Source organism: Carcharhinus amblyrhynchos, chromosome 16 (genome assembly GCF_965287045.1).
Source record: "Carcharhinus amblyrhynchos chromosome 16, sCarAmb.v2.hapA, whole genome shotgun sequence".
In the NCBI taxonomy this organism is placed as follows: domain Eukaryota; kingdom Metazoa; phylum Chordata; class Chondrichthyes; order Carcharhiniformes; family Carcharhinidae; genus Carcharhinus; species Carcharhinus amblyrhynchos.
In genome coordinates, this window is record NC_137339.1 from 32,257,710 (window position 1) to 32,284,545 (window position 26,836).

At 41.4% G+C, this 26,836-nt stretch overlaps 1 protein-coding gene across 1 annotated transcript in view; it reads right to left on the reverse strand.

The window, feature by feature from the left end:
• The window catches only part of LOC145353946 (cadherin-4-like), a 608,947-nt gene that overhangs the window by 226,200 nt on the left and 355,911 nt on the right, over positions 1 to 26,836 (reverse strand). The window contains exons 3-4 of the mRNA XM_080204964.1: positions 18,465 to 18,694; positions 11,258 to 11,431 (exon numbers count right to left, since the gene is read on the reverse strand). Coding sequence (XP_080061090.1) covers positions 11,258 to 11,431; positions 18,465 to 18,694 — 404 coding nt within the window. The remainder of the gene's footprint in view (positions 1 to 11,257; positions 11,432 to 18,464; positions 18,695 to 26,836) is intronic.

Here is a 26,836-nt window from a genome sequence, read left to right on the forward strand (position 1 = left end):
TTCCATTAAAATCTTACCCACTATTGATGTTGAACTAACCGGCCTGTAGTTGCTTGGACTGCTCTTACAGCCTCACCATTCTCCAATCCTCTGGCACCTCCCTCACATCTACCAAAAAATGGATGAATATTGTAAGTCCTTCACCTATCTCCATTTCCACTTCCTTTAGTGATTTGGGATGCAAATCATCCAGATGAGGTGACATATTTACTATAAGCATAGTCAGCTTTTATGTACTTTCCCCTTCTCGACTGAGTACCTGTTTCAGACTTGCGCATACCCCAAAGACTCCTGTACTTCATGCCTCCTCCATCTCTCCAGGTTGGCCACCCACCTACAATCTTGACCTATCACTGACTGTGAAGCGATGATTTCCTGGAATGCATGATCGAGGAAATCATCATCCTACCTCGATGATCTGACCCCAGGTCCCTCTTTACAACACAAAGAAACTTAAAGCTTTGTCCAAGTTTTACTTTGCTGTTTTAGATGAAAAGATGACTTAAAGCTTAAGATATAAAGCTTAATAATTTCAAGAGATAAAAAGTGCGGGCATAATTCTCAGGCCTCTCAGCAGTATGTTTCCCACCAGCGGGAGGTGGCACATTGTTTGCTACTGGCGGGATTGTCTGGTCCCACCACTGTCAATGAAAATACCCATTGACGTCACCCCACAGTGGTGAGAAACCCGTGAGCAGGGGCGCACTGCCGGCAGGACCGGAGTATCCCGCCGGCGTATATGGCTGGAGAATCAGGTGTGGAGAGAGTAAGCCTGAGGGAAAATAGTGCAAGATGATATCAGACATAAGCAGAAGAACCAATCGATGATGGAGAGTTAATGGGAGAAGAGAAAGTGAAGCGGAGGACAGAAATGTGCCAGAGGACAAAATAGGAGAACTGCAGCAGAAGGTCAGTGAGATTGGAGATTGTGAAGTTCAGAGGAAAGAAATGCAACAGTTAGAGAAAGAGCTGAACATGGCAAGTGAACTGGTGGGCAATAGGCAAGTGTTCATTTACTTTATTAAATAATCCATGTTTCACTGTTAAATTTCTTGTGCCTGAGTTGTTTTCACTGTGTTTTATACTGAGATGGCTTCTAGTTGTATTTTTCTATTTTGTATCTCAATTTTTCAGAGGTCAGCTATAAAATTTTATAGGCTGACGTCCCAAATGTTTTAAATTTCAGTGCCATAGATTACTAGTGTTCAATGTTAAGTGTTTTAATTGTTGGGATTTTAGGGAAATAGAGATCCTTGGATTGGTAACCATGACGGACAGGTCAGGGCTCGTTATGTGCTCATCCTGTTCTATGGTGGAAACTGCAGGGTGCTTCATGTATTCTGAATAACCATCTGTAGAGGGAGTGCCACTAGTTGCTTGAGCCCAAGTTCTGACTTGTGGAGCTTGAGGAGCAGCTGGAGTCACTGCAACGCCAGCGGGAACCACAGAGTTTACTTGAACATGTGTTCCAGGAAATGAAGGAGTGGGTGACCACCAGACAAGGTAAGAGGAAAACAAGCTTTGAAAGATATTAAAAAACAAGATCTCAAAGGTAATAATGTCAGGATAATTCCCAGCATCATGTGCTAGTGGGTACAGGAACAGCAAAGAAATGCTGTTCAATGTGTGCTACAAGAGGGTGTGTTTCAGCTTCTTGGGTCATTGGGACCAATTCTGTGAGGAAGGTCACCTGAGACTGATGTTCGCATGGAGAGGCTAACTTGTTGGGAGGGTTAACTAATTTAATTGTGGAGAGCGCAGAGAAGGGCAGAAAAGAGTCAATGACCACAGTAAAATGATAACTATCCTTAAAATTGCAAGGACCAGATTGAGGAAAATAGATGAGGTATTAAACTATATCTATGGGATTATGATATGGTTGCATTAAGAGGCATAGCTTAAACAAGACCCATGGATTATGAAATGTTCTTTGCTACCACACATTCAGAATTGGTAGGGAAAGAAATCGAGGATTGTGGCAGTATAAATAAAAGATGATCCAGACATACTAAATTAAAGGATTTACTAGATGGTTCTAAGATTGTGTATATTTGGCTAGAGTTGAGGAACAAAGCAGAAGCTATTACATTGTTAGGAGTTTTGTTTTACAGGCCTCAATGGGAGGAGATAGATAAGCAAATTTGTTGGCAAGTGTGACAAAGGATTGTAACAAACTAAAATAGTATTCTTAGGAGTCTCATATTATTCTCATATTAGTTAATTCAACCTGAAGCTGGAAAGTGAAAGTGAAATTGTAAACCAACCTTTTTATTAATACTAAATTTAGTCACAGAATGCAACACTACATATATCTGCCTGCTCCTTAACCCAGGGTCACAGAAGTCACTCTTTATACTCTCTTGAGCAAATTAAAAACAATTAATCAAATTAACTAATGAACCACCACTTAAAGTGACATTCCAATCAGTTACCCTTAATTTTGTTAATACAACTAGCACAACTAACAGACCAAGTAAACAGTGTGAAGAGTAAGGAAAGAAAACCTTTATTGAGACTAACGGAGGGGGCTGAAAAGAGGGGAGTCAGGTTCACCCCTCCTCACCCAGTTTTAACAGATGATTTTCCATGTGGTCATCGTACATTTCAGTTATGAGGAACAGTTGGAAAATTCAGGAATGTCATGCTCAGAACAGGGCAAATTAAGAGGTGACCTAACAGAGGTTTTCAATATGTTGAGGAGTATTGATGGGGTAAACAAGGAAAAAATAAATTCTCCTGGCCAAGTGGGAATACAACCGAAGATCATTATTTTAAAACTACTGGAAAACGCCTTTGAGGGGAAATTAGCATATTTTATTTTCCATCCTGAGCTGTTGGAATTTGTTACGGTGTCCATAAAAATGTAGTGGAAGCTAATTCAACAGTTAATGTGGAAAGGGAATCGGATAAGTACTGGAGGATGAGGAACCTACAAAGTCATAGACAAAATAATGGCGATGTGGCTCAGCATGATTCAAAGAGTGAGGATGAGTACAATGGGTTGAATGGCCTCATTCTGTGCTATAAGTTTCTATAATTCAATGATTCTAAATGCACTTACAAATGATTTTTGCTGGAATTATCTTGCTTAATGAATTACTGCTTCTCCTGATCTTGGATTTACATGATTCATTACATCAATTAATTTTAGTCATACTCTTCAAATTCAGCTTTTCCCCTGAGCTTAGCCATTGGAGCAGGTGGGATAAGGGTAAGCATTAAAGTCACGCATTCTCCCTACGCAACTCCTCATCACTCTGGTTAGTCAAAATGATGATAGCTTCGTCATATTTGACACTGAAAGTATAAATCATCTATTCAAAATTTAATTGCTGCACATTTAATTAAGGGCCCGTTTGCTATCGCATCTCAAGACAAGTATAAGCAGAATATTCGGATAGTGGAAATCTGAGATAAGAACAGAATGAGCTGGAAATATTCAGGTCTGGCAACATTGGTGATGGAGCGAGCAACTGAGTTAACCTTTCAAGTTGATTATGACCTGCTGAATATTTTCAGCACTTCCTGTTTTTACTCTTGGAAAGTACGTTAGCAGTTTGGGGATTTGCTTTAATGATTCTACAACTCTTAAATGTCTAAACTTCAAATCATCTACTTTAAATTAATGTGAACACTGACTTCATTAAGGCGTACAGAAATCTGTCCTCTAACAGTGGCCTGAGTAGAGTATAATTACATGATTGGAAGTGACAATTACTCAGGTATGACCAGACACACTAATGGCTTGTAAAAAAAACCCATCATCCTATTTATTTATTTATTTTGAGCTCCAACGCTGATTATTCGAACCAGCCAAGATATTACAGACAAGACAATTATTCCATTAATCAAATATTACAGGAGTAACATTGCATTCAAATAAAACTTTCATAACTAATTAAAGAATGTCAAGCAGCCCTTGGAGTGCACTATATATTTTATCAGTTTTCAACAGGCAACAGTTTCAAGGCAGTGAAATGCATGCTCTATATAATCCTGTCAATTTTCCTCCAAAAATGAGGATTTTCTGAGAAACCTAGTGGAAGTCTAACCTAACTATCTGACTGAGATAATACTAAATAATAGAAGTCATTTTGTCAAAGGAGAAGTCTTCTTAGTACATGCTACAATCACTTTGCTTGCCTCTTGAAGGCTGAATAGCTAAGACACAGCAATTGCATATTGGACAATATTACTTTGGCTCGTTACCTCAGATAGATCCAGTCTAAGAATTATTTTTAACTTGAATGCATATCCCTACGATTCTCCTTCAATCATGAATTCAGCAAATCCCCTCTTGAGTGATATAACTAATGAACACATGACTGGGGTTCACGGCGAGATTCTTAATAGTAGTGGAATTAAATGAGAAAAAAAGCTGTCCAGCCCATTGAGCAGGATGCTCCCAGGAGACTATACACCATTTGTGCTGCTGTAGACCACACTGGGCAGTCTGTTCCACAAATCAATGAAGAAATTACTCTTTGTTTATTTAATCTTCTGATGGACATGAACAACTTTCAGTGACTGAACTTGGAACACAAATCCTAGAAATTAATTGAGTGCAACTCTCTCATACCTTGAACTTATGCATCAGCCTCTTTCTTCATCAGATATTTCCCTACACAATGCACAAATACAAACACATCAACAAATGGCGCACTCTGCCACCTCAGTTAGAACAAAAGAACAACAGATCTTTTGAAGGGGAGAGGGGAAAGAGGGAAATAAACAGAAGCCAGACCAGCTCTTGCATTTGGTTGCTATTGATTGGTACCAGTAGGAAAGTACACAGGTGATTATATCAGATGAGACGTGGAATGAGTTCAGCTGTGATGTTCAAGTAACCTAGCGGCATTCATTGACTAAGCTTACACAAGCTAGTGACCTGTTGGGACAAAATAATACAGTGGGTTGCTTAATACTGTAGAACTGGCTAACAGCACACAGCAGGATCTTCAGAACAGAAGGCAGAAACTGAAGATGACGGTGGGGAACATGGTGAATAAATCAAGAAATAACATCATAGAATCCCTATAGTGCAGAAGGAGGCCATTCAGCCCATCAAGTCTGTGCCGACTCTCTGACAGAGCATCTTACCCAGGCCCGTTCCTTATAACGCCATGTATTTACCCTCCTAATCAATGTAACCTACACATCTTTGGACACTCAGAGGCAATTTAGCATAGCTAATTTACCTAACCTGAACATCTATGGAGAGTGAGAAGAAAATGGAATACCCAGGGGAAGCCCACGCAGACACAGGAGAGAACATGCAATCTCCCACACAGCCAGTCACCCAAGGCCGGAATTGAATCCGGATCCCTGGAGCTGCTAACCACTGTGCCACCATATTGGCTGGGGTCAATGTATAGCAACCTAAACTAACAGGAACACGTACTACTGCTTACTCATTTCACCTCTTCACTGCTGCTCTTTGTGGCTCCAGGATTCTCTTATTTCTGTTTTATTTTGACTTTAATCATCTGTTCTGACCCCTGTGCCCTCTGTTTCTCCTTGTTATTTCTTTATTTTACTAAAGTGATTTGTTTTCCCACTTACTCTCGAGTGAAGGTAGAAACACGAACTGGCTGAACATTCAGCGAGTGAAAAACTGTCACCTGGACCAGTCCAATGGATGACACTTCTCCAAGGTGACTGCCAGTTCAGAGGGAAATCATACCTGAAAGGTTAACCTGTCATTTCCTTTCAAATGTGCAGTGACCTGTTACGCTTTTTCCATTTTCTTTCTTGTAGTCGTTGCTCTTTCTGCCTCATATGGTGTTCAGACAGCAATTACTTCGAATAATAATGTTAAGCCGTGCACAGTGCCGCAATGAAATAAGTTGCCATGATTCTCCAAGAAAATATGCAACTTAGCAGATCAGAGAAGGTAAACAACTTGTTTACATTCAGTAATTTTGTGAAATATGGGAATTCTAGAAACGATAGCAAAGGGTCAAGCATACATCACAGTGTGATGTGTTCTCTGCAAATCAAACAGACAAATTTATACAATGTGCTTAATGCAGCATTTGTCACAAGATGCTCAGTAAACAAATGAAAGGGCTAAGGGAAGTTCCTGAAAGCACGATCGAGAAAGGCTTTGTTGAGGCTTTTAAAAGTGGGAAGAGCCATGATAAGATGGAGAAGTTTGGGGCTCCAGAGAGAGGAGCCAAAGCAACTGAACACACCTCCGGCAGAAATGGAGCAGAGGTCTGAGGACTGAGGTGTGAGCTGGGAGTGGTGGAACATAAAGATGGCAGATTAAGGGACAAAATGGCACAGGCTGAATTTAATCTTTGAAAGACTTCAGCAGATAGCAGAGGTGATGTTTAAAGCTATGAGAATGAGGATTTTGAATTCAATATGTTTGCACTCTCTTTCCACCAATCTGAGGTCCCTATCTGCTTCAAGAAGATCACCCTCCTCTGAAAGAAAAGCCAAGCAGCATGCCTTAATGACTATCATCCAATTGCTCTGCCAACCATCATTATGAAGTGCTTTGAAAGGTTAGTCATGGCACAAATCAATTCTGGTTCCCAGATAGCCTGGATCCACTACAGTTCACCCACCACTGCAACAGATCCACAGCAGACACATCTCCCTGGCCCTGCACTCAACCCTGGAACACCTAGATAACAGACACCTATATCAGACTCCTTTTATCGACTACAGCTAAGCCTTCAGCACCATTATTCCTAAAAAACTCATCTCCAAACTCCATGGCCTGAGGCTTGGCTCCTGCCTCTGTGACTAGATCCTGAACTTCCTAACCCACAGACCGCAATCAGTAAGGATAAACAACAACTCCTCCACAATCATCCTCAACACCGGTGCCCCACAAGGTTGTGCCCTCCGCCTCCGACTATACTCCTCATACACCTACGACAGAGTGGCCAAATTCCCTTCTAACTTGACTTTCAAGTTTGCTGATGACACCAGCATAGTGGGTTGGATCTCAAACAATGATGAGATGGAATACAGGAAAGAGATAGAGAATTTGGTGAACTGGTGCAATGACAATAATCTCTCCCTCAATGCGAACAAAATGAAGGAGACAGTCATCAACTTCAGGAAGCATAGTGGAGAACATGCCCCTGTCTACATCAATGGGGATGAAGTATAAATGGTCGAGAGCTTCAAGTTTTTAGGTGTCCAGACCATCAACAACCTGTCCTGGTTCCCCCATATCAACACTACCGTTAAAACCCACCAACACCTCTACTTTCTCAGAAGACTAAGGAAATTTGGCATGTCAGCTACTCACCAACTTTTACAGATGCCCCATAGGAAGCATTCTTTCTGGTTGTATCGCAGCTTGGTATGGAAGACCACAAGAAACTGCAAAGGGTTGTGAACGTAGCCAGCCCATCACTCAAATCAGCTTCCCATCTATTGACATTGTCTACACTTCCTGCTGCCCTGGAAAAGCAGCCATCATAATTAAGGACCCAATGCACCCTGGACATTCTCTCTACCACCCTCTTCTGTTGGGAAAAAGATCCCAAAAGTCTGAGGACAAGTACCAACCAACACAAGAACAGCTTCTTCCCTGTTGCTGTCAGACTTTTGAATGGGCGTACCTCGCATTAAGTTGATCTTTCCCTGCACTCGAGCTATGACTATAACACTACATTTTACACTCTCTCCTTTCTTTCTCAATGAACAGTATGTTTTGTTTGTATAGCACACAAGCAGCAATACTTTTCACTTTATATTAATACATGTGACGATAATAAATCAGATCACTATACCAAAGGAAAACAAACAAGAGTAGAGAAGGCATGATTAGAACTTGGTGACAAAGGCTGGTATTGGTTCAAATTTGTGACAGTTGAAACTGAGAATGGCAGTGAAAAGTCTAACCTAGATATTATTGCAGAATGAATCATAAAATAACCAATAAACAAGAAAAAATAGAAGTTTAGAGCAGGATAGGCAATTCGGCCCATCGAGCCTACTCCACCATCTGATAAGATTGTGATTGATCTAGTTGTGGCTTCAACTCCACCTTGCCCCCCCATAATTCTTGGTTCACTTGTCGAGTGAAAATCCATCTAACTCTGCCTTGAGGAACCACCTCCACTTAGTGGATGGTGTTTTTTTCAAGAATGGTTGGTGAGAGGTAAGGGCAGAAGTAAACAGTGGCACAGAGGAAGTAAATACTCAGATCGCAGACGAGGGTTTTAAGTTCATCACAGGATTGAGTGAGACCCTGAGACTGTACATTGTTTGATTCAGTTGGAACAAGTAGCCAAGGTAGGGCATGGTAAAGGTAGTGAGAATACAGAGATTTTCACAGCAGCTGAATTCAGTGGTTTTATTCTTTCCAATGTTCAAATTGTTGAAGTTCTGCGCAACTAGATGTCAGAGAGTGCAAGAGAACAAGAAAACCTTTAGAAATTTAAGAGCCCAGGAGTAACCAGAGTTGGTATTCCGACTGGAAGTCAGTTCAAGGAAGCTCAGAAAACAAAGTGACGGGACTTTCAAAGAACACTAGAAGATTCACTCTGAGATGTCAGGGCAGAAGGAGCGTGTTGAAAATCGAAGAGGTTTGGATTTAAAACTACAAGACTATGGTTGGAATTCTCTGACCATTCACAACATTATATGGCACAAAGAACGAATGTGTGAGGCCATTTGTTTCAGATCACTGGCATCCGCTGCTACAGGGTTGTTAGCTGCTGGCTTACACCAGTGATTCTCCACAAAAAAAAACCCTTCCATCAAAGTCAAGCCATGATAGAAGGTAGCGACTAATGTTTAGGCGCTTCTGAATAGGTAGGGAAATGAGTAGACACAAGGACAAGTGAGTCACTTCCAATTTGATTCTCTTGAATATAATTCATTTGGATACATTCAAGCTGACATTTAAAATTTTGGGCATTCATAAATCCCATAAATGGTTGATCCTTTAAAAGTAAGATAATTGCACTGAACTTCCAAACTTCTGATTATGTTTCTCCGCAATTCTATAATTTTACTTTATATTTATTTTGAATAAAGAAATCAAATGTTCCCTCACTTTAATTTTACACAGAAGCCTGAGTGACAGGCCCTGCCAACTTTAAGCATTTTTCTTTCCTTTCTATGATCCAAGGTACGTCATAATTTTCCTCAAATATCCGTCCTGAGATTAAACAAATTAACATACGCTGGGATGTTCCAGCCCCTTGTGCAGGTTTCTTGATGGTGGTGATGGCTTGGTGGGATCTTCCGGTCCTGCTAAAGTCAATGGCCATGTGCGTTGCTCGCTAGTAGTGTGTCTGCTCAACCCAGGATGGTGGGGGAGTGGAGGGGGTCACCTTTGGTGGGACCATAAGATCGTGACAGAGAAAGGGCTGGAAATTCCCAGCCATAATAAAAGCAGAAATGCTCAACATACCTGCAGCATCTGTGGAGAAGGAAGTATATTGCTGTTCCTTCACTGTCACTGGATGAAAATTCTACAACTCCTTCCCTAACAGCACTCTGTGTATATCTACACCACTTGGACTACAGCAGTTTAAGGACCAAAAACAGAAAATGCTGGAAAATCTCACAGGTCTGACAACAACTGTGGAGAGAGTATAGAGCCAACTCTGAACTCTGCTGTTCACACGTTCTGATTAGTGCTAACCACTGTGCCAGCCATGGAATGAGGAACTTGTACAAATGCTGTATTTTATTTGAGATGGCTTTCTTGCATGAGCTTTTAGGTACCATCTAAGTGGTAGTCTCTAGTTCATGAGCTCTGATGAAAGATTATCAAGCTGAAATATTAACTCTGTTTCTCTCTTCACAGAAGATACTTTCAGCATTTTCTGCTTTTATTTCAGATCTTCAGTATTTGGAGTATTCTGTTTTTATATAAACAAAATGTATCTGAACAGTGAGGAGCCGTTAAGTAAGTGCAAGCAGTTATTACAGATTTACTCCAATTAAAAAGCTAAACTAACATTTATTTCCAGATTAGAATCAGTGTAAGAAAAACAAGGATGGAAATGAATGGAATAAATGGATTCAACTTGAGGATATTAGCAGGGAAGAATGGGCTGCTTTCCAAAAAAAATGCCACTTAGATGACACCTAAAAGCTCATGCAAGAGAGCCATCTCAAACAAAATACAGCATTTATACAAGTTACTCATTCCATGGATGGCACAGTGATGAGCATTAATCAGAATGTGTGAGTGGCAGAGTTCAGAGTTGGCTCTATATTCTGTCCACAGTTACTCTCAGACCTGCTGAGATTTTCCAGCATTTTCTGTTTTTGATTATTAAACCACTGTAGTCCAAGTAGATATACACACAGTGCTGTTAGGGAAGGAGTTGCAGGATTTTGATCCAGTGACAGTGAAGGAATGGGAATAGGGGTCCGACTCAGGATGGTGAGCGAATTGGAGTGAAATTTGCAGAGAGTGGTGTTCAATTAATCTACCACCCTTGTCCTTCTCGGTGGTAGACGTCACAGTTTGAAAGCTGCTGTCGAAGGAGGCTTAGTGAGTTGTTCTATGCATTTTGTGGGTGATACACACAGCTGCCATTGTGCATTGGTGTTGGCTAGAGTGGATGTTGGAAGTGATAAATGGAACGCTGAGCAAGTGGGCTGCTTTGTCCTGGATGATGTTGAGCTTCTTGTTGGAACTGCACTCATCCAGGTAAGGCAAGAATATCTCTTCACACTCCTGTCTTGCAGTTGGTAGACAAGCTGTGGGGAGTCAGGGGGTGAGTCACTCGCCGCAGGGATTCCCTGTCTCTGACCTGCCCCTGTTGACCTAGAATTGATATGTTTAGTCCAGTTCAGTTTCTGGTCAATGATAACCCCCAAGATGCTGGTAGTGGGGCAGCATGGTGGCACAGTGGCTAGCACTGCTGCCTCATAATGCCAGAGACCCAGGTTCGATTCCCAGCTTGGGTCACAGTCTGTGTGGAGTCTGCACATTCTTCCTGTCTGCGTGGGTTTCCTTCAGGTGCTCTGGTTTTCTCCCACAGTCCAAAAGCCGTGGTGGTTAGGTGCATTGGCCATGCTAAATTCTTCCTCAGTGTACCCGAACAGGCACTGGAGTGTGGCGACTAGGGCATTTTCCCAGTAATTTCATTGCAGTGTTAATGGACACTTACTTGTGACATGAATGACTAAACTTAAACTGAGACACTCCACTTGTATAAGACTAAGCGATTTTTGCTGTCAAGTTTAGAATATTTTTTCTCCTCAGAAAACAATTTGTGTGCAAACATACAAACATTTCAATCATTTTTATCCCACTGCTTACCCGAACCAGCTGGAGGGGGAAGGGCCCTCTGGAGTTTTCTGGAACATTGATTGGAGGAATGACCCAATCTCTCTTCTGTCGTTTCAGCCCACTGGAGCTCTGCCGTTGGCGCCATGGAAACAGTGTGTCATCAAGCTGCTCTGAAGGCTCGGGAGGCACATTTTTCTTTTCATCCTGTCCATGAAATAAAACACAAAACTCTTCAGATCTGACTTAAGGAAAACAGTTATTAAAACAGCCCTGGCAGTCGGTCAAAATCAAAGATAATTCACATAGGAATATAAATCAAAATATTACAGTTGAACAACTTGATGCAGTTTGTTAGCACTTATTTAATTGACACATAGGTCTGAAATTATCACGTACAAGTCAACTTGGATACTGGAACAGTTGCATTTATACAATAATTATCATTGCTTTTGAAGATACCTAGACTAAAGCAGCAAAGCTTTTTCCCCAAAATTGTGAATCATAGATTAATAGAATCCCTACAGAGCAGTAGGAAGCCATTTGGCCCATTGAGCTTGAACCGACAACAATCTCACCCTACCCCATAACCCCTGTATTTACCCTGCTAATTCCTTGACACTAAGGGTCAATTTAGCATCGACAGTCAGCCTGACCTGCACATCTTTGAGCTGAGGAAACCAGAGCACCCTGAGGAAGCGCATGCAGACCCGGGGAGAAGGTGCAAACTCCCCAAAGACAGTGATCTGAGGCCACAATTGAACCTTGGTCCCCGGCACTGTCAGGCAACAGTGCGAACCACTGTGCCACTGTGCCGCACCATCATTTATGTGACCTGCTGTGGATTCGGTATTCAAAATTAGGGAGAAAGCAGGCACAGTACTTCAATGCAGTAAAATCAAATGTGGATTTTTGTTCATATATTCGCATCACAATTCAAGATTGTACCAGCTTGAATGTGATTCAGTGCTTAATAAAGTATCTCTTGGACCAAGAAATCATTGCTATCTCAGTTTACTAATCTGCCTCCACATAAATTCAACCTGTGCCTCCCATGCCATTCATTCATTGTGATTATATCTGTTATTTTTTTATGCAGGATACAGGTCTGTTTTTAAGGCATTTATCGCTCCCTGTTCTCCAAGTTCCTAAAACAGTCAAATAACTAATAATATTTCAGCCTGCCAGAAAGGTTTTGACAGAAACACAGAATCGTAATGGCACAGTAGGAGGCCATTCATCTGTGCCAGCTCGCCACATGAACATTCTGACTTAGTGCAATTTTCCTGCCTTTTCCACGTACACCTCCACATTGTTTCTACTCAGATAATCATTTAATGCCCTCTTGAATGCCTCGACTAAACCTGCCTTCCAGGCAATGCATTGCAGACTTGAACCATTCATTGTGTAAAAAAGGTTTTTCTCACATCGCATTTGCTTCTTCTGCAAGCCATATTAAATCTGTATCCTGCAGTTCGTGATCATTTTATTAGCAGAAACGGTTCCTCCCTATCTACTCTGTCCATCACCCTCATGATTTTGAATACCTCCATCAAATCTCCTCTTAACCTTCTCCTCTCCAAGTAGAACAGCGTTGGCTTCTTCAATCAATCTAATCTATCCTCATAATGTAATTTTCTTACCCTTGGAACCTTTCTTGTAAAACTCTTCCGCACTCTCTCCGGTATGTTCATACCCTTCCTCAGTGTGGCGCTCAGAACTGTACACAATACTCCAGCTGAGGTCCAACTAGTTTCTTCTATAGGTTCAGCATAATCTCCTGACTCTTGTACCTTATACCCCTATTAATAAAGACAAGGATACTGTATGCTTTCCAAATTGCTCTCCCTCTCTACCTGTCCTGCCACTTTCAATGATCTATAGACATAAACATTCAGGTCCTTCCATTCCTACACCTTCTGTAGAGTCATACCTTTATATTATGATGTCTGTCTATATTCTTCTTCTCAAAATGTATCACCTCTACTTCGCCATATTGAACTTCATCTGCCAACTATTTGACCAACCCACCAACTTGTCTATGTCCTTTTGATATTCTATGCCATCCTCCTCACAGTTTAAAATGCTTCCCAATTTTGTGTCATCCACAAACTTTGAAGTTGTTTCTTGGACTCCAAGATTTAGACCATTAGTATATATCAAGAAAAAACAGGGGGGCCAATACAGATCACAGCGGAACACCACTACAAACATTTTCCATTCAGAAAAAACTATTCATTGACCATGACACTCTGCTTCCTATTATTCAGTCAATTTTGTATCTACATTGCTGCTGTCCTTTTCACTCCATGGGCTATAACTTTTCGCACACGTCTGTAGCATAACACTGTATCGAATACCTTTTAAAAGTCCATGCAGACCACGGCAACATAATTACAATCTCTATTATCTCTTCAAAAAAACTCCAGCAAGTTAGTTAAACCTGATTTTCCATTTAGAAATCCATGTTGTGTCTTCCTAATTAACACACTCTTTTCCATCTGACGACAAATTCTATCCCAAAAAACCACCACTTGAAGTTAAACTGACTGGTCTGTAATTGCTGGGCTTATCCTTACAGCCTTTTTTGAACAAGGAGATAATATTTGCAAATCTCTCATCCTCTGGTATCAAATCTCTATCCTCCTTGAGTCTAGGGAAGACTGAAAGATTATGGTCAAAGTCCCTGCAATTTCCACACTCACCTCCATCAATATACTTGAATGCATCTCATCCGCTCTTGGGGCCTTGTCAAGTACCAACAGTTTATCCAATACTTCCACTTCATCAACTTTGAATCCTTCCAATGGCCACTGGCGGGAGCTTCCTGTCTTGGTGAAGTTTCCAGCACTTTGCATGGCTTGCCCAACTTGCCGCCGGGGAACCAACCCCAGGTGGTACCTTCATATGGGAAGGGGCAGAAAATCCCACCCAGAGTTTGCTCTTTCATTACCATGGTCTGGGTAGCATTCACATGACCTCTAACTTCTACCAAACATCCTACAATATACCTGAATGCAAGATTTTACTTCATTGATGCACTATTACGATGTCTATGAGACTGCTAAAGGTTTAAAAGGACATTTGAATTTCCACTAATCAACTAACAGGATCACACAATAAGGGTTCAAATTTTAAAGCATTTACTGTAACAATCAAACTAAAAAGTATATTGATCAAACACTATTGTGTAGGCAACTTATACCCTAAACGACAGAAGAGAAATCCCAATTTAACATTCAGCATCAGAAGCAATCCCCTGATACGATTATAATTTCTCTTCAGAAGACATTGGTCAGCCTTATTACTCCTGTCAAGTAAAATCTCAAATAAATATTTTCCATTCTTTTACAGGTTCTCCTCCCTATGCACTTGTATTAAAGCACTGTATAACACAGGGGCGATTCTCTGGGGCCACTAGCAGCAGGCAGGATTTGTGGTGGTCCATTGAATTGTGCAGTAAGGCAAAACAGGATTCTCGATGGGCTGCAAACCCATTGTGAGTTTCCAGGCCTACTGTGCTGGCCCCCAGCAGGTTCTTGCTCAGAGTGTGTGATATCCTGATGAATATTCATTTAAATCTAATGACTACATTTGAGACCAGATGTTCTGGTCTCCTGCCACGCTCCCAATACCCCAGCAGAAAGTCCGCCATGTGCCTTAGACTGTGAAGGGGGAGGAGGTCAAGGAGGTAACTGTGCCCTTCTGCCACGACAAGGCTGCAGAGGGAGAGTCCCCCAAGGGACTTGGGCTGAGGGTTGACCTTGGGGCTCTCCCCTGAGATGGAGGTCTCATGGCTGGACTTCCTCTTCTTGTCCTAGAACATGTGAAGATCACACTTAACATGCGATTTCTAGCAACTTTTTGTTAAAAATCTTTATCATTGTCTGTGCTCTCTAAAACCTTTGAAGTTGGCTGGTCAATTAATATACATGACCTCTGAACACTTGAACACCTTCAAAATCACAGGATAACCCCATTCTACAAAAGGAATTGACCCTGATTGATTCAGATTCCCTAGGTGTGACCAGACCTCTTTAAGTACTCCGATTGACAGGGAATGTCATTTTCATGAGGAGGAAATCCTCTTTTGTCGCCTGAATGAGCCACAGGTGCTGCCTGATCACTTTGAACTGCTTTCATTGACCACTCCACAGCAGATCAAATAGTTCAGTCATGATTGAAATGACAAGTACATCAATTTACCACTTCCTAATGGAGCAGAATTATTTCACAAAGTCATCGATTTTACCAAAATAAGGTTACATTAGTCAATATTTACATTATCTTTGAAATATTTTTTCTTAAGCCAATCTTCATTTCATTTGGTGCAACACATAATGCACCAGAGCTGATATCTATAACCAAACCAACAATGACTATATATAAAAGAGATATAAAAACAATTAATAGTCACAACATTAATATGCTGGGACTCTGAACAGAAATATCAGTTTGAAATCTAGTCTTCATGGGCACTCATTCTTCAGTTTGCCCTGGGGTGATGGTCAAACTAATTTTAACAGACATAAGGGGGAAGAACTTTCTCACCATGCCTGCCAAGGGCAGGCTAGGGGGGGTGGTGGTGGTGGTGGTGGTGGTGGTGGTGGTGGTGGTGGGGGGTGGGGAGGGGTGTGGGCCATGCAAGTCTCTATTGGCCATGGGTGGAATTTTCCAGTTTCAGGGCGAGTGCGACTGGAAAATCCCAACCAACGAGTATTATTCCCGGACATGGAAAGGACCCCAGTCACCCCAGCATACTCTCTTCCACTTTCTTCTGTCGGGGAAAAAGATACAGAAGTCTGAGCTCACGTCCCAACCGACTCAAGAACAACTTCTTCCTTGCTGCTGTTAGACTTTTGAATGGACTTACCTTGCATTAAATTGAGCTTTCTCTACACCCTAGCTATGACTGTAACACTATGTTCTGCACTCTCTCCTTTCCTTCTCTATGAACGGTATGCTTTGTCTGTATAGCATGCAAGTATCAATACTTCTCACTCTACACTAATACATGTGACAAGAATAAATCAAAATCAAATCAAGTCAAAAAAATCAACCACACTTTCTGCTCAACTGACCAAGCAGTGGCTCTGACACTCTGTGGAAGTCTGGATATCATCTCGATATCTAATGACTTCAGTCATAATTTGATATGGTGGAAGGAGGAACTGGAAGATAAAACATACTCAAAGTGCAGTAGACACTGCATCCTATTTAATATACAAATGTGATATTTTGTGAATATGATGACAGAATTAGTTTGAGGCTGGTAAACACTTCATAGTCAATAGTTATGCTTAATCATAAATAATTATAAGGAACACAAGCTCCATTTAAATCTACTGAGTGAATTCTATGTATACTTAAATTTGAAAAAAAATGACCAAAATAAACTAAAACAAATAAAAATATTTCTAAATATTCAGTCACCGTCTTTTATGGTTTGAAAAACAACTCGATCAAAATTACTGCCATGGGCTTCCATCATCAATAAGTAGGAATATAAAATATATAAACGTAAATAGAGTGCCAATCATTGAACACAATATTTTATTTTATATTTTTTAGACCAAGGAACTGTTGCAATACCAAGTACAACTTGTTTCTAAAGGAAGTTAACCAAGATTTGTTCTTCTGACTGAAGAACAGGGACAATCAACATATATGTCAAACCATTGGGTATTATGATCCATGTTCAGAAAGAGATTAAAAAAAAAGCTGGGACAACATATTTCTTCCTCGCTCCGAGTGTCTGCTGTGAATGCTGTTTTTAAACCAACAGAATGCTTTTGGTGATTCCATCACAAGTTGACATCTGCTTCTGTCAGCACAGACCTTGCAAAAATTCTGCAACCACCCAAGCATCTTTAATGTGGATAAAAGGTTTCTGTTTAACAAGAACTCTTTGAAAAGACCTTATACTTCTTCTTGAATTGGCTTCATCTCTTTGCTGGGCAACCATTGTACACTTTAAGGAGAAAAATACTTTCACAACGCAGAACTCACTTCAAATGGAGAAATGCTACAAAATAGCATTTAAGTTTTAGACCCAAAAGATCTACACAGTTCCCCAACCTATTCAGATTTTACGACTCATCCCATTTCAAAAAGATCTGCTGCTAAATTCCAGATTCTGTGGACAGTGTGTGAGCTATCTAGTTATGGGGAAGTCCAAGCCTTTTTTTTGTCCTACACATAAATCTGTTTGACTTTGGGAGCACACACTTCAGAAACTGGTGAACTGCAATTAATAGAACCAAGAGATTAAGCAATAAAAATAAGATTGCTTCATCGCTGAGCTGAAGTGAACCTCTTGGACACTGATACTTCTAACGAGTAATTTATATGGTACAATGGATGCCAGGCTGCAGACGATTTTCAAGATGATCAGGTATCCATTAACCATGTCACAAAGGCAAAAATTGCACGTCCCTCTGAATGTTTCTTGCGGTGGCATAGTGATACTGTCACTGAATGAGTAACCAGAGACTCAGAGTAATATTCCATGGTTCCTGGTTCAAATCTCACCATGGCAGATGGTGAAGTTTGAATTCAATAACAATCTGGAATTAATAATGATGAAAACATTGTTGATTATCATAAATGCCCACCTGGTTCACTCGTGTCCTTCAGGGAAGGAAATCTACCACCCTTATTTGGTTTGGCGTACATGTGACTCTAGACCCACAGCAATGTGATTGACTCTTAAATGCCCCCTAAAATGGTCCATCAAGCCACTCGCCCATATCTCATGACAGAATTTTTTTTGAAGTGTGTATTCAATACTTAGAACATTTTAATTCAACAGACTTAACCAACAAAAACCAAAGTTAATCAGAATAGACAGATGTGAAATGAAAGAGCGAGAATCTCAAAATTGACTTTTGCTTTGCATCATTTTTCAGCATTTAAACTTCAAATAAAAATGACATATCACGATTTTAAATTTCATTCAAAATGGCGACTGCCGTTTTGAGTCAGCCATAGAAGTAGGAAACCAATGTGTATGAAATACCACCAGCATTCATCTTTCATACACTCAGCAGAAAGCTAACTCTGCCAGCTGGTATAGACTTCTTAACGGCAAACCCGTTTTTAATATCAGTCAGCCTCTAGCCGAATAGACATCTGGTAGATATTATTCAACACACCACATCAGAAGTCATTTACATAATATAACATTCAACTATTGTATCGGCATTTTAAGAAATGTCTTCAGAATAAATGGCATTAATACCTTCTGTGCATCGTGCATTGTGTTTCCCTGTGTTTTTACTAGCAGCTTGATGACTGTTTCCCATTTCTCCTGGGTCCCGGCATCCTTGGCAGTCACTGCAAACTTTATTTGCTTTGAGGGGATCTGCATTGAGCGGGCTGCATACAAGGTGCCATCTGTCCCCACCTTGAAGTCAGGGTCACTGCTTCCATAGTGAATGCCCTGATTCCCAGCGCAGTCATCAAATTTCACTAGAAAAGGAAGTGGAAAAATAGGACTGATAAAGGTGATGTGATGTGATTGACAACTAACAAGAAAGACAATCAAACAGAAGTTGGAGACATTTAATTTTAAGCAGTACATTTTCCATCTTAAGCTGCCTGTCAAAGAAATGCTCTAACAGCCCTTACTGAAACACATTCAACCTTTCAGGAAATCTGTATTTTATCTCTGTCCCATGAGAACTTAGACTGGAAGCTTCTCCTTTTTTTAAAAAAATACATTCAGTACAGTATCATCAATTAATGAAATAACCATTCTTCATGAACTGCAAAGAATGCTGAATATACCTCTCAGTCCCCAGTCCACTTTATCATCACATTCTTACTTAAGTGTGTTAGCTGCGTGAAAGAAATCTCCCAGTCAGTTAAGGGAAGTTGCTTCCATTTACTCTTTAAACAGTTCCATTACCAAAGATGAATGAACTAGGCAAGGGATGCATCACTATCCCAAATTAATTAAACCTGACTTGTTAAATGTACTTCAGAAGGGACCTAACAAATTCACATTAATCAGGTACATAGTTAAAGACACCGCACTTTCTGTACTTTCAATATAACAACTGATTTACAAAGGCTTTCATCTTTAATCGGCCCTTTCCACATTAACATGACAATAACTTTAATTATTGTATCACTGGACGAGAATCTCAAATACAGTCTCATCTCTGATGAAGTTAGGTTTTGACTATTTCCTGCTGATTTGACAGAAAAAAGCTACAGGAAGCAAATGAATGTGAAAAATATGGGCACAACCCTCTGAATGATGCAATAAAGTGACCTGCAGTCACTGTTGTTCCAGTGAAGGGCTATTGCTTTCTGAGGCACTGAATGAATTGATGAAACAGTCATTGATATACTGAGATTAGTCAGCACAGTGCTGACATGGATTAAAGATGTGAACTGAAGCTTAACATTATGCATTTAGTTTGCCAATTCTGCCATTTTAAGGTCTCACTTTGATCACTTCTGTAAGCCTCCAGGCAACAGCTTAGCAATATTGCCCACATAATATTGAAGCGCCGCACATCCAGCTAAAGAACATCACTCTGTTTGGACTCATGGCCAACATCAAGTTTTCTCCCGGCCAGACCCATTTGGGCTTTTGCTCTCTGGATGTCATAACATCCCCTCCTTATCCTTGCCCTATGCTATATTTTCAAGCTATGTTCATCCCAAATTACTTCCCCTCAAAATGAACATTTTACTCTGACTCATCATTATGAAAAGGTGAACAAGGTAAAGTCACCATAGTTCCAGAGGACCATGGGCTGCTCTCCTCTTTGACAGGGACAGCTGACTGGTGGTGATTTTAATCTGAGGATCACACATCTCAGAGGAGGGGCAAGGTTAAGAAGGCAGAGTCTTCATAAATAACCTCAGCTGGTATAGGACGCTATTGGTGTGGCTCTGCCTCATAAACCAGCTGTCCAGCCAACCGAGCTGACCGACTACTTACATTGCCTTTAAATATGTACTTTATAAGGTTTAAAAGCTGGCATTAGTTCTCAAATATGCCATTGCAATGAAAGTTCTAGCCTAAACCATAATCACTTGTATAGGTTATTGCATGGCCATATCCCTGTAATGTTGCTGTTATGTACACAGGGACTATGTACACCACTTTAATGAATTACCCCGCATGGCCTTGAGTATCCCGAAAACCTTGGCCATGTTCTAGCACCAACTGCTCTTAAAGAAACTATCATCATTCCTGCTACATTCACAGCATTCTAGTTTCTTTCAACATTACCAGCTTATCATTTTTTCCTGTTAATTTACAAGTTCCCTGTACTCTGTTTACTCTCCTATTCTAATTCATCTTCAAATCAATGAGCTCCTGTGAACCATCCCTATCAACTCCTTTCTGAGCCATCCATTCACCTATATCCTCCTAATTGCCCATCCTGAAGAATTAATAATTTCTGATCCCTCATTAGCTGAACCACACTTTGAGGAGAGGATTTCAAGTCCTGGGACAGGACCCCAGCATCATGATAACTTCCTGGTCCCAGCTGTGCATTGATGGGAGGATGTGAGTCCGATACAATTTCCAGATGTGAGTCTCCTTGTCAGCAATAAGTTATGTTCATTGCCCAATTAGTGGAAGTACAGGCAGAAGGGAGGCATTTCAGCAGTGAAGCAGCCCCACTATAAAGGATGAGTGGCAGACGTAACTGAGGCAGCCAATCATCCACATAATGTGGAGATGCCAGCGTTGGACTGGAGTAAGCACAGTAAGAAGTCTCACAACACCAGATCTGTTCATTGGGCCCTGTTTGTGAACAGATCTCCCACTCATCTGATGAAGGAGCGCCCCGAAAGCTAGTGGAGTTTGCTACCAAATAAACCTGTTGGACTTTAACCTGGTGTTGTGAGACTTCTTACTGTAATCATCTACATAAACATGGCTGAAGCAGTGTGAGGGAAGTAGACAGAGAGGACCAAGCATGTTTCAGATGTAGGTAATGTTGGAAGCAGTTACAGCCCACAAGTACATTTTTATCCCAGTAGTCATGGAAGGTCAACATGACTGATCATGGCTAGAGGCAGCCAATGAATTCAGCAGTTGAAAAATTGTCCGAAGAACCTGGGTGTACTTCAATGACCTCATTAGGTCTGATAATGGAGATAGCGGTGTTGGACTGGGGTGGGCACAGTAAGAAGTCTCACAACACCAGGGATACCCACTCACCTGATGAAGGAGCAGTGCTGTGAAAGCTAAAACCCACATAAACCTGTTGGACTTTAATCTGGTGATTTGAGACTTCTTGCTGTGCTCCTAAGCTCTGGCAGAGAGTAACGGGGAAGTCAAACATTATATGGTTCCCAAATAGCAGTCACCAGTGTGCCACGGAGAGGGAACGCAGAAGGCTGGTCACCATGAGAGAGAGCTATGCTGTAGTGCCTTTCTGGCCCATAGACATGGATCAGAGCCTATTTGACGCTGGACAGGGGGCTGGAGTACAGTCTGCAATACCATCATTGAGTGAAAACTTATAGCAGAGGGGGAGATCTTGCACTAAAATCATTGTTCTTCACTTTACAGGCAAAATGGGGAAGGAACATCCACAAAGCAGAGAAAACATGCCTGGGAGGAAGGCAGGCACAGCTTGTGATCTGCACACGCTTCAAGGAACAAGCACTTCAAATAGTAAGAGTGTCCATCCACAGGAGACATAGAAATGGGGTTTCACCACAGGCAGAGTGAAAATATTCCAACATCTCCAGGTTCAGGGAATGCATGCCAATGCTCGCCATGCAACCAGCTGTCATTGCAGAGGCTGTCATCTCATTATTTTAAATAGCAGACATCTGTGGAGTGCACTGATCTCTTCTCACTATGTTCCCTTATGTCTCCCACAGGGTCACCTTCAGGGGCCAGCAGTTGCAGTTGCTGTGTAGCTGACAAGTACCTGAGGAATCACAAGAATGAAAACACCTGGGAAACTGTACTGTCACATACATTGCTAACATCTTCCAAGTGCAGGCACTTGCACCTCACTGGATCCGAGCATGTCAGTGTTAGACAGTGGCTTCCACTTCCTTGCTAAATCTTTCTTAGCATCTCAACATTCTCTCATGAAGCCCAAATCTCCTCCGAGTTGAATACTGCTCTGAAGTACGGAAATGCTGCTCTGGATAAACCTCTTGTAGTTCTGACAGGGTACAGGGAAAAGGTTTTCATTTGAAGAGCAGCCTCTCTGTCTCATCTTCCGTCTGCAAGCTTCCTGTATCTGTCACAGCCTTTCTTCACTGGGCCTCCACTGATTGATACCACCGTGGCCATTGTGCGTCGGAACATTCCTCTGGTGTTTCAGTTGAACTCAAACTATGTTATTCTGAACAGACTCTCTCATCCTCACTGTGTCAAAATCAAGAATAACTGCATCAGCTTCTACTCATAGCTCATTCTTGCCTGGGATCTCAAAATCTGAGAATTATTCATTGCCTCCAGCCTTCTCTTATTCCTACAAACTTCAAGCTATTCAAATCAAAAGCTTATTATCATACAATCACAGCTTCTTGAAACACTGTTCTATCATGAATACCCCTAACCTAGTAACTCTGATAATCATCTCTCAGCTTACTCTGGCTGGCCATTTGTACTCCACACAGTGTTCCAACCTTAAATATATATTCTACACCAACAAAGCCTTGGAATTACATTAATTAAACACAATTACATCAATTAAAATTCATCAATTTAAGACCTCCAATTACGTTACCATTGATAAGTTCACAAAATATTAAAGAACTTCATCACTTATTGTCAAATTTCATTTTTTTGTGCAACGCATCTGAAAAAGGACAAGGAAAGCCCACCCGGTTCACTGATGGGCCCATCCAGCTTTGCTGTAGTCTTGTATGACACAATGGCACAATGGTTAGCACTGTTGCTTCACAGCGCCAGGGACCCAGGTTCAAATCTGATTCTCGGGTCACTGTCTGTGTGGAGTTTGCACATTCTCCCTGAGTCTATATGGGTTTCTTCCAGGTGCTCTGGTTTCCTCCCACAGTTCAAAGATGTGTGGGATATGTTGATTGACTAAATTGACCGTTATGCTGAAAATCTACCACCTTGCCTGCCCTGGAATCGAAAATCCCTGTTGGCCTCGAGTGGATTTTATGATCTTGCCTGAGTGAGGCTATAAAATCCTGTTCTTAGTGTCAGGAGGATTAGTTGTGTAAATACCTGCTGATAAGGAGATAGGGCCTGGGTGGGATTGTTGTAGGTGCAGGCTTGATGGGCTGAATGCGCTCTTTCTGCACTGTAGGGTTTCTATATACCATTCCACCTTCCTTTTAGCTAACCACAAGATCAGCAGTATTACAAGCAGATCCAGACATTAATAAAAATAAACTCAAGTTATTCACTTTTCAACACACAATTATACTCCAAATTCTTTGCTAAAAGTCTCACTTTGAGCAGGAATTTTCCAGCTTGACAAAGTTATTCAGAGCATGCTAAGCCTTGTGCATATTGCAAGGTGTTGGATATCATTTGGTCAGTCTTAATGAAGTTTTTGAAGTCTTAACTAGGCTAACTGTGTGTATTCATTAACTATGAGTACTATGCAGATGTAAATACAGTAAAGAGTTCAAACTAGGAGCTCTCCATGCTTGCCTGTGTATGTGACAATATGGAGTGACTCCTCACTGAAAGCCATCTGTTCTCTTATATCACTATGTGCCTGTTATTGTACTCAGTCTCATATTAACTCTGTACTTGCCAGACTCTTATACTACATCTCCCCCAAGTCTTTACCCAATATAATTCAAATTATTCAAGGGTGGCACGGTAGCACAGTGGTTAGCACTGTTGCTTCATAGCTCCAGGGTCCAATTCCCGGCTCAGGTCACATTCTCCTTGTGTCTGCGTGGGTTTCCTCTGGTTTCCTCCCACAGTCCAAAGAAATGTGGGTTAGGTTGATTGGTCATGCTAAGAAATTGCCCCTTAGTGTCCAGGATGTGTAGGTTAGAGGGATTAGTGGGTATGATATGGGGGTAGGCCCGGGTGGGATTGTGTTTGGTGCAGACTCGATGGACCGAAGGGCCTCTTTCTGCACTGTATGGTTCTATGATTATTCTAGTTTACCCCAAGTATTTGCATCATTATTACTACCCTGTTTTTCCTCTTTAAGTCTGAGTTCATAGGTTCAGCTGGTCTGGAGGCCTTATAACCTTATCACCCTTCCATGTCTTGTTTTTGCTATCGTCGGAGGAGTGTAAGGCTCTGCCATTGCAGAGGTTATTACGGCATCTGGGAGTCTTGTTATCTGCGTCTTTCCCATTACTGTGTATTGTACACTCTTTTTCGATTCAGCATTGGTGATGGGTGATTGTTGTCCAATCCCATTTGTTGTCTTCATCTCCTTGTCAATTTTTTTCCTCCTCTTACTCATCGTGCGGGTCATCATGATGTCCTCTGTAACTGTTATGTGGATGTGTTTTTTTTTAGTAAGCTCACTCTGTACTCGGCTGTGTGGTGTGGAGGTGGAAATTGAATGGATGAGATACCTCCCGGGAACCTGCCTGCTCAAATCCGTGCTCGGGTGGCCAAGGCCTTGGGTGACAATCCTGCCCTTCCACCTTATCCCAGCCAGCCTCAAAAAAAAGTCTCCCCATTTTGGGCGGGAACTGAGCTCTATTCTGAATGCCCCCTCAGAGTTGGGGTAGCTTTCTGCCCCTGTCCACACCCCCCCACCGCCCCCATTCCTCCACCCTCCACTGGACATTGGAGCTCTGGGATGCACCTCCTCTCGATGCTACGATTGCCCAATTACCTCTTTCTCTCTGCTGGATCATCCTCTTCCCTTTTCTTCCCCAGGCCTCATTGATCTCTTTGCATGCTTTGTGACTGTCCCTGATTTTTTAGCTTCATTCTCCCCCCATTCGGTCTCCAACAACTCCCTGTATGATCTCTTCTGACTGTTTAGCTATTCTATGGCCAGTCAAACATTCTCTAGCCTCTCCCACGATATCTAATAATTCTCAGAATGACTAAATGCTGGTTGTTCCATGTCAGCTGTAATAACAGAGTGGTTGTGGAGCTACTGCTACCAACATTCTATAGATCCTTTGCAATTGTTCTGCTCTCAGCAATCTGGTTTCTGTACAGCTTCTTTTTTTTTGCTATAAACAAACTTAGTGAAGAGTGAAAAAGATTTCACTTCTGCAGCAGACTACACATGAAGCAGCCATGCATCACAGTGGTGCAGCATCAGCACTTTCCACCCATCTCCAAACTGAACTTACATGCGAATTCACAGCGGAAACATTAGTCAGGATGAAAGGAACCCTGAAGGAAAGGGTGCCAGTGGCCTCATTTTCAAGCCACAACCTTGTTTGTTCTTCCCGCAAGCCATCCCACAATGTTAAAGGCAAAGGAAAACACAATAAACAGGAGGGTGCTGAGAGGAGCGACCTTGGAGTGAATGTCCACAGTTCCCTGAAGGTAACAGGACAGGTTGATAAAGTGGCTAAGAAGGCACATTTATTATCCGAGGCATAGAATTATAAGAGCAGGGAAGTTATGCTGGAATATCAGTTAGGTCACAACTTGAGTACTGTGCGCAGTCCTGGTCACTGAAATACAAAAGGGACATAATTGCATTAGAGAGGGCACAGAGGAGATTTCTGAGGATGTTGCCAGGACTGGAAAATTGCAGCTGATGAAATATTGGATAGGCTGGGAAGCCCTCCTTAGAGGCTGAGAAGAGATTTGATTGAGATGTGAAAAATTGTAAGAACTCTGGATAGAATGGATGCGAAGAGCCTATTTACTTTAGTGGAAAGGTCAGTAACTAGAGGCCATTGACAAAGTGATTGATAGAAAGATTAGAGGAGAGATTAGGAATTTTATTTTAACGCCCAGCCAGTTATGACAATCTGGAACTCACAATCTCAAAGGGTAGCAGAGACAGACACCTTCAACACATTTTAAAAAAGTGTCTGGATATGCACCTTGAGTGCTGTAACCTGCAGGGTTATGGGCCAAATGCTGGAAAGTGTGATTCGGCTGGGTGGCTCATTTGTCAGTCAGTGCAGACGCGATGAGCCAAGTGGCCTCCTTATGTGTCGTAAACTTTCTATGTTCCATGGCTAATTAGCTGTTTTAGCACTTTATCTATGCAACCAAAGTCAATGCACTTCAAAAGTAATTTGATATGAAGTACATTGAGATATTTCTGAGCGATGAGATAAATACACTGTGCCAGCTTTCTCACTGGTGGTCGATGCAGACAATCCAGTATCAGGAGTATAAATGGGGTTGAATTCCTATTATGACCCGATATCTTTGACAAACAGTGGTCGGGTACAGATTGTATTTTGCCAAATCTCTATTGAAAGTCTATTTTTTGCTTGCAGCACACTGAAAAATAATTCTAATATACATATTCATTAGTCAGTTCTGAATATTTAAATTTAAATAAGCTCGTCTCCTCTTTTCAGTCTATCAGTTTTCCTAAAGAGTGTCCTCTAAACTTAATGCTTCATATTGGATTGATCCTGCACAATACATTCCCCTTTCTATTGACTCGTACTCTACTGCAGACGGAGATAAAACACGTTGACCACCAACATTGCTAATGTAGGGATTTGAATTTTGAC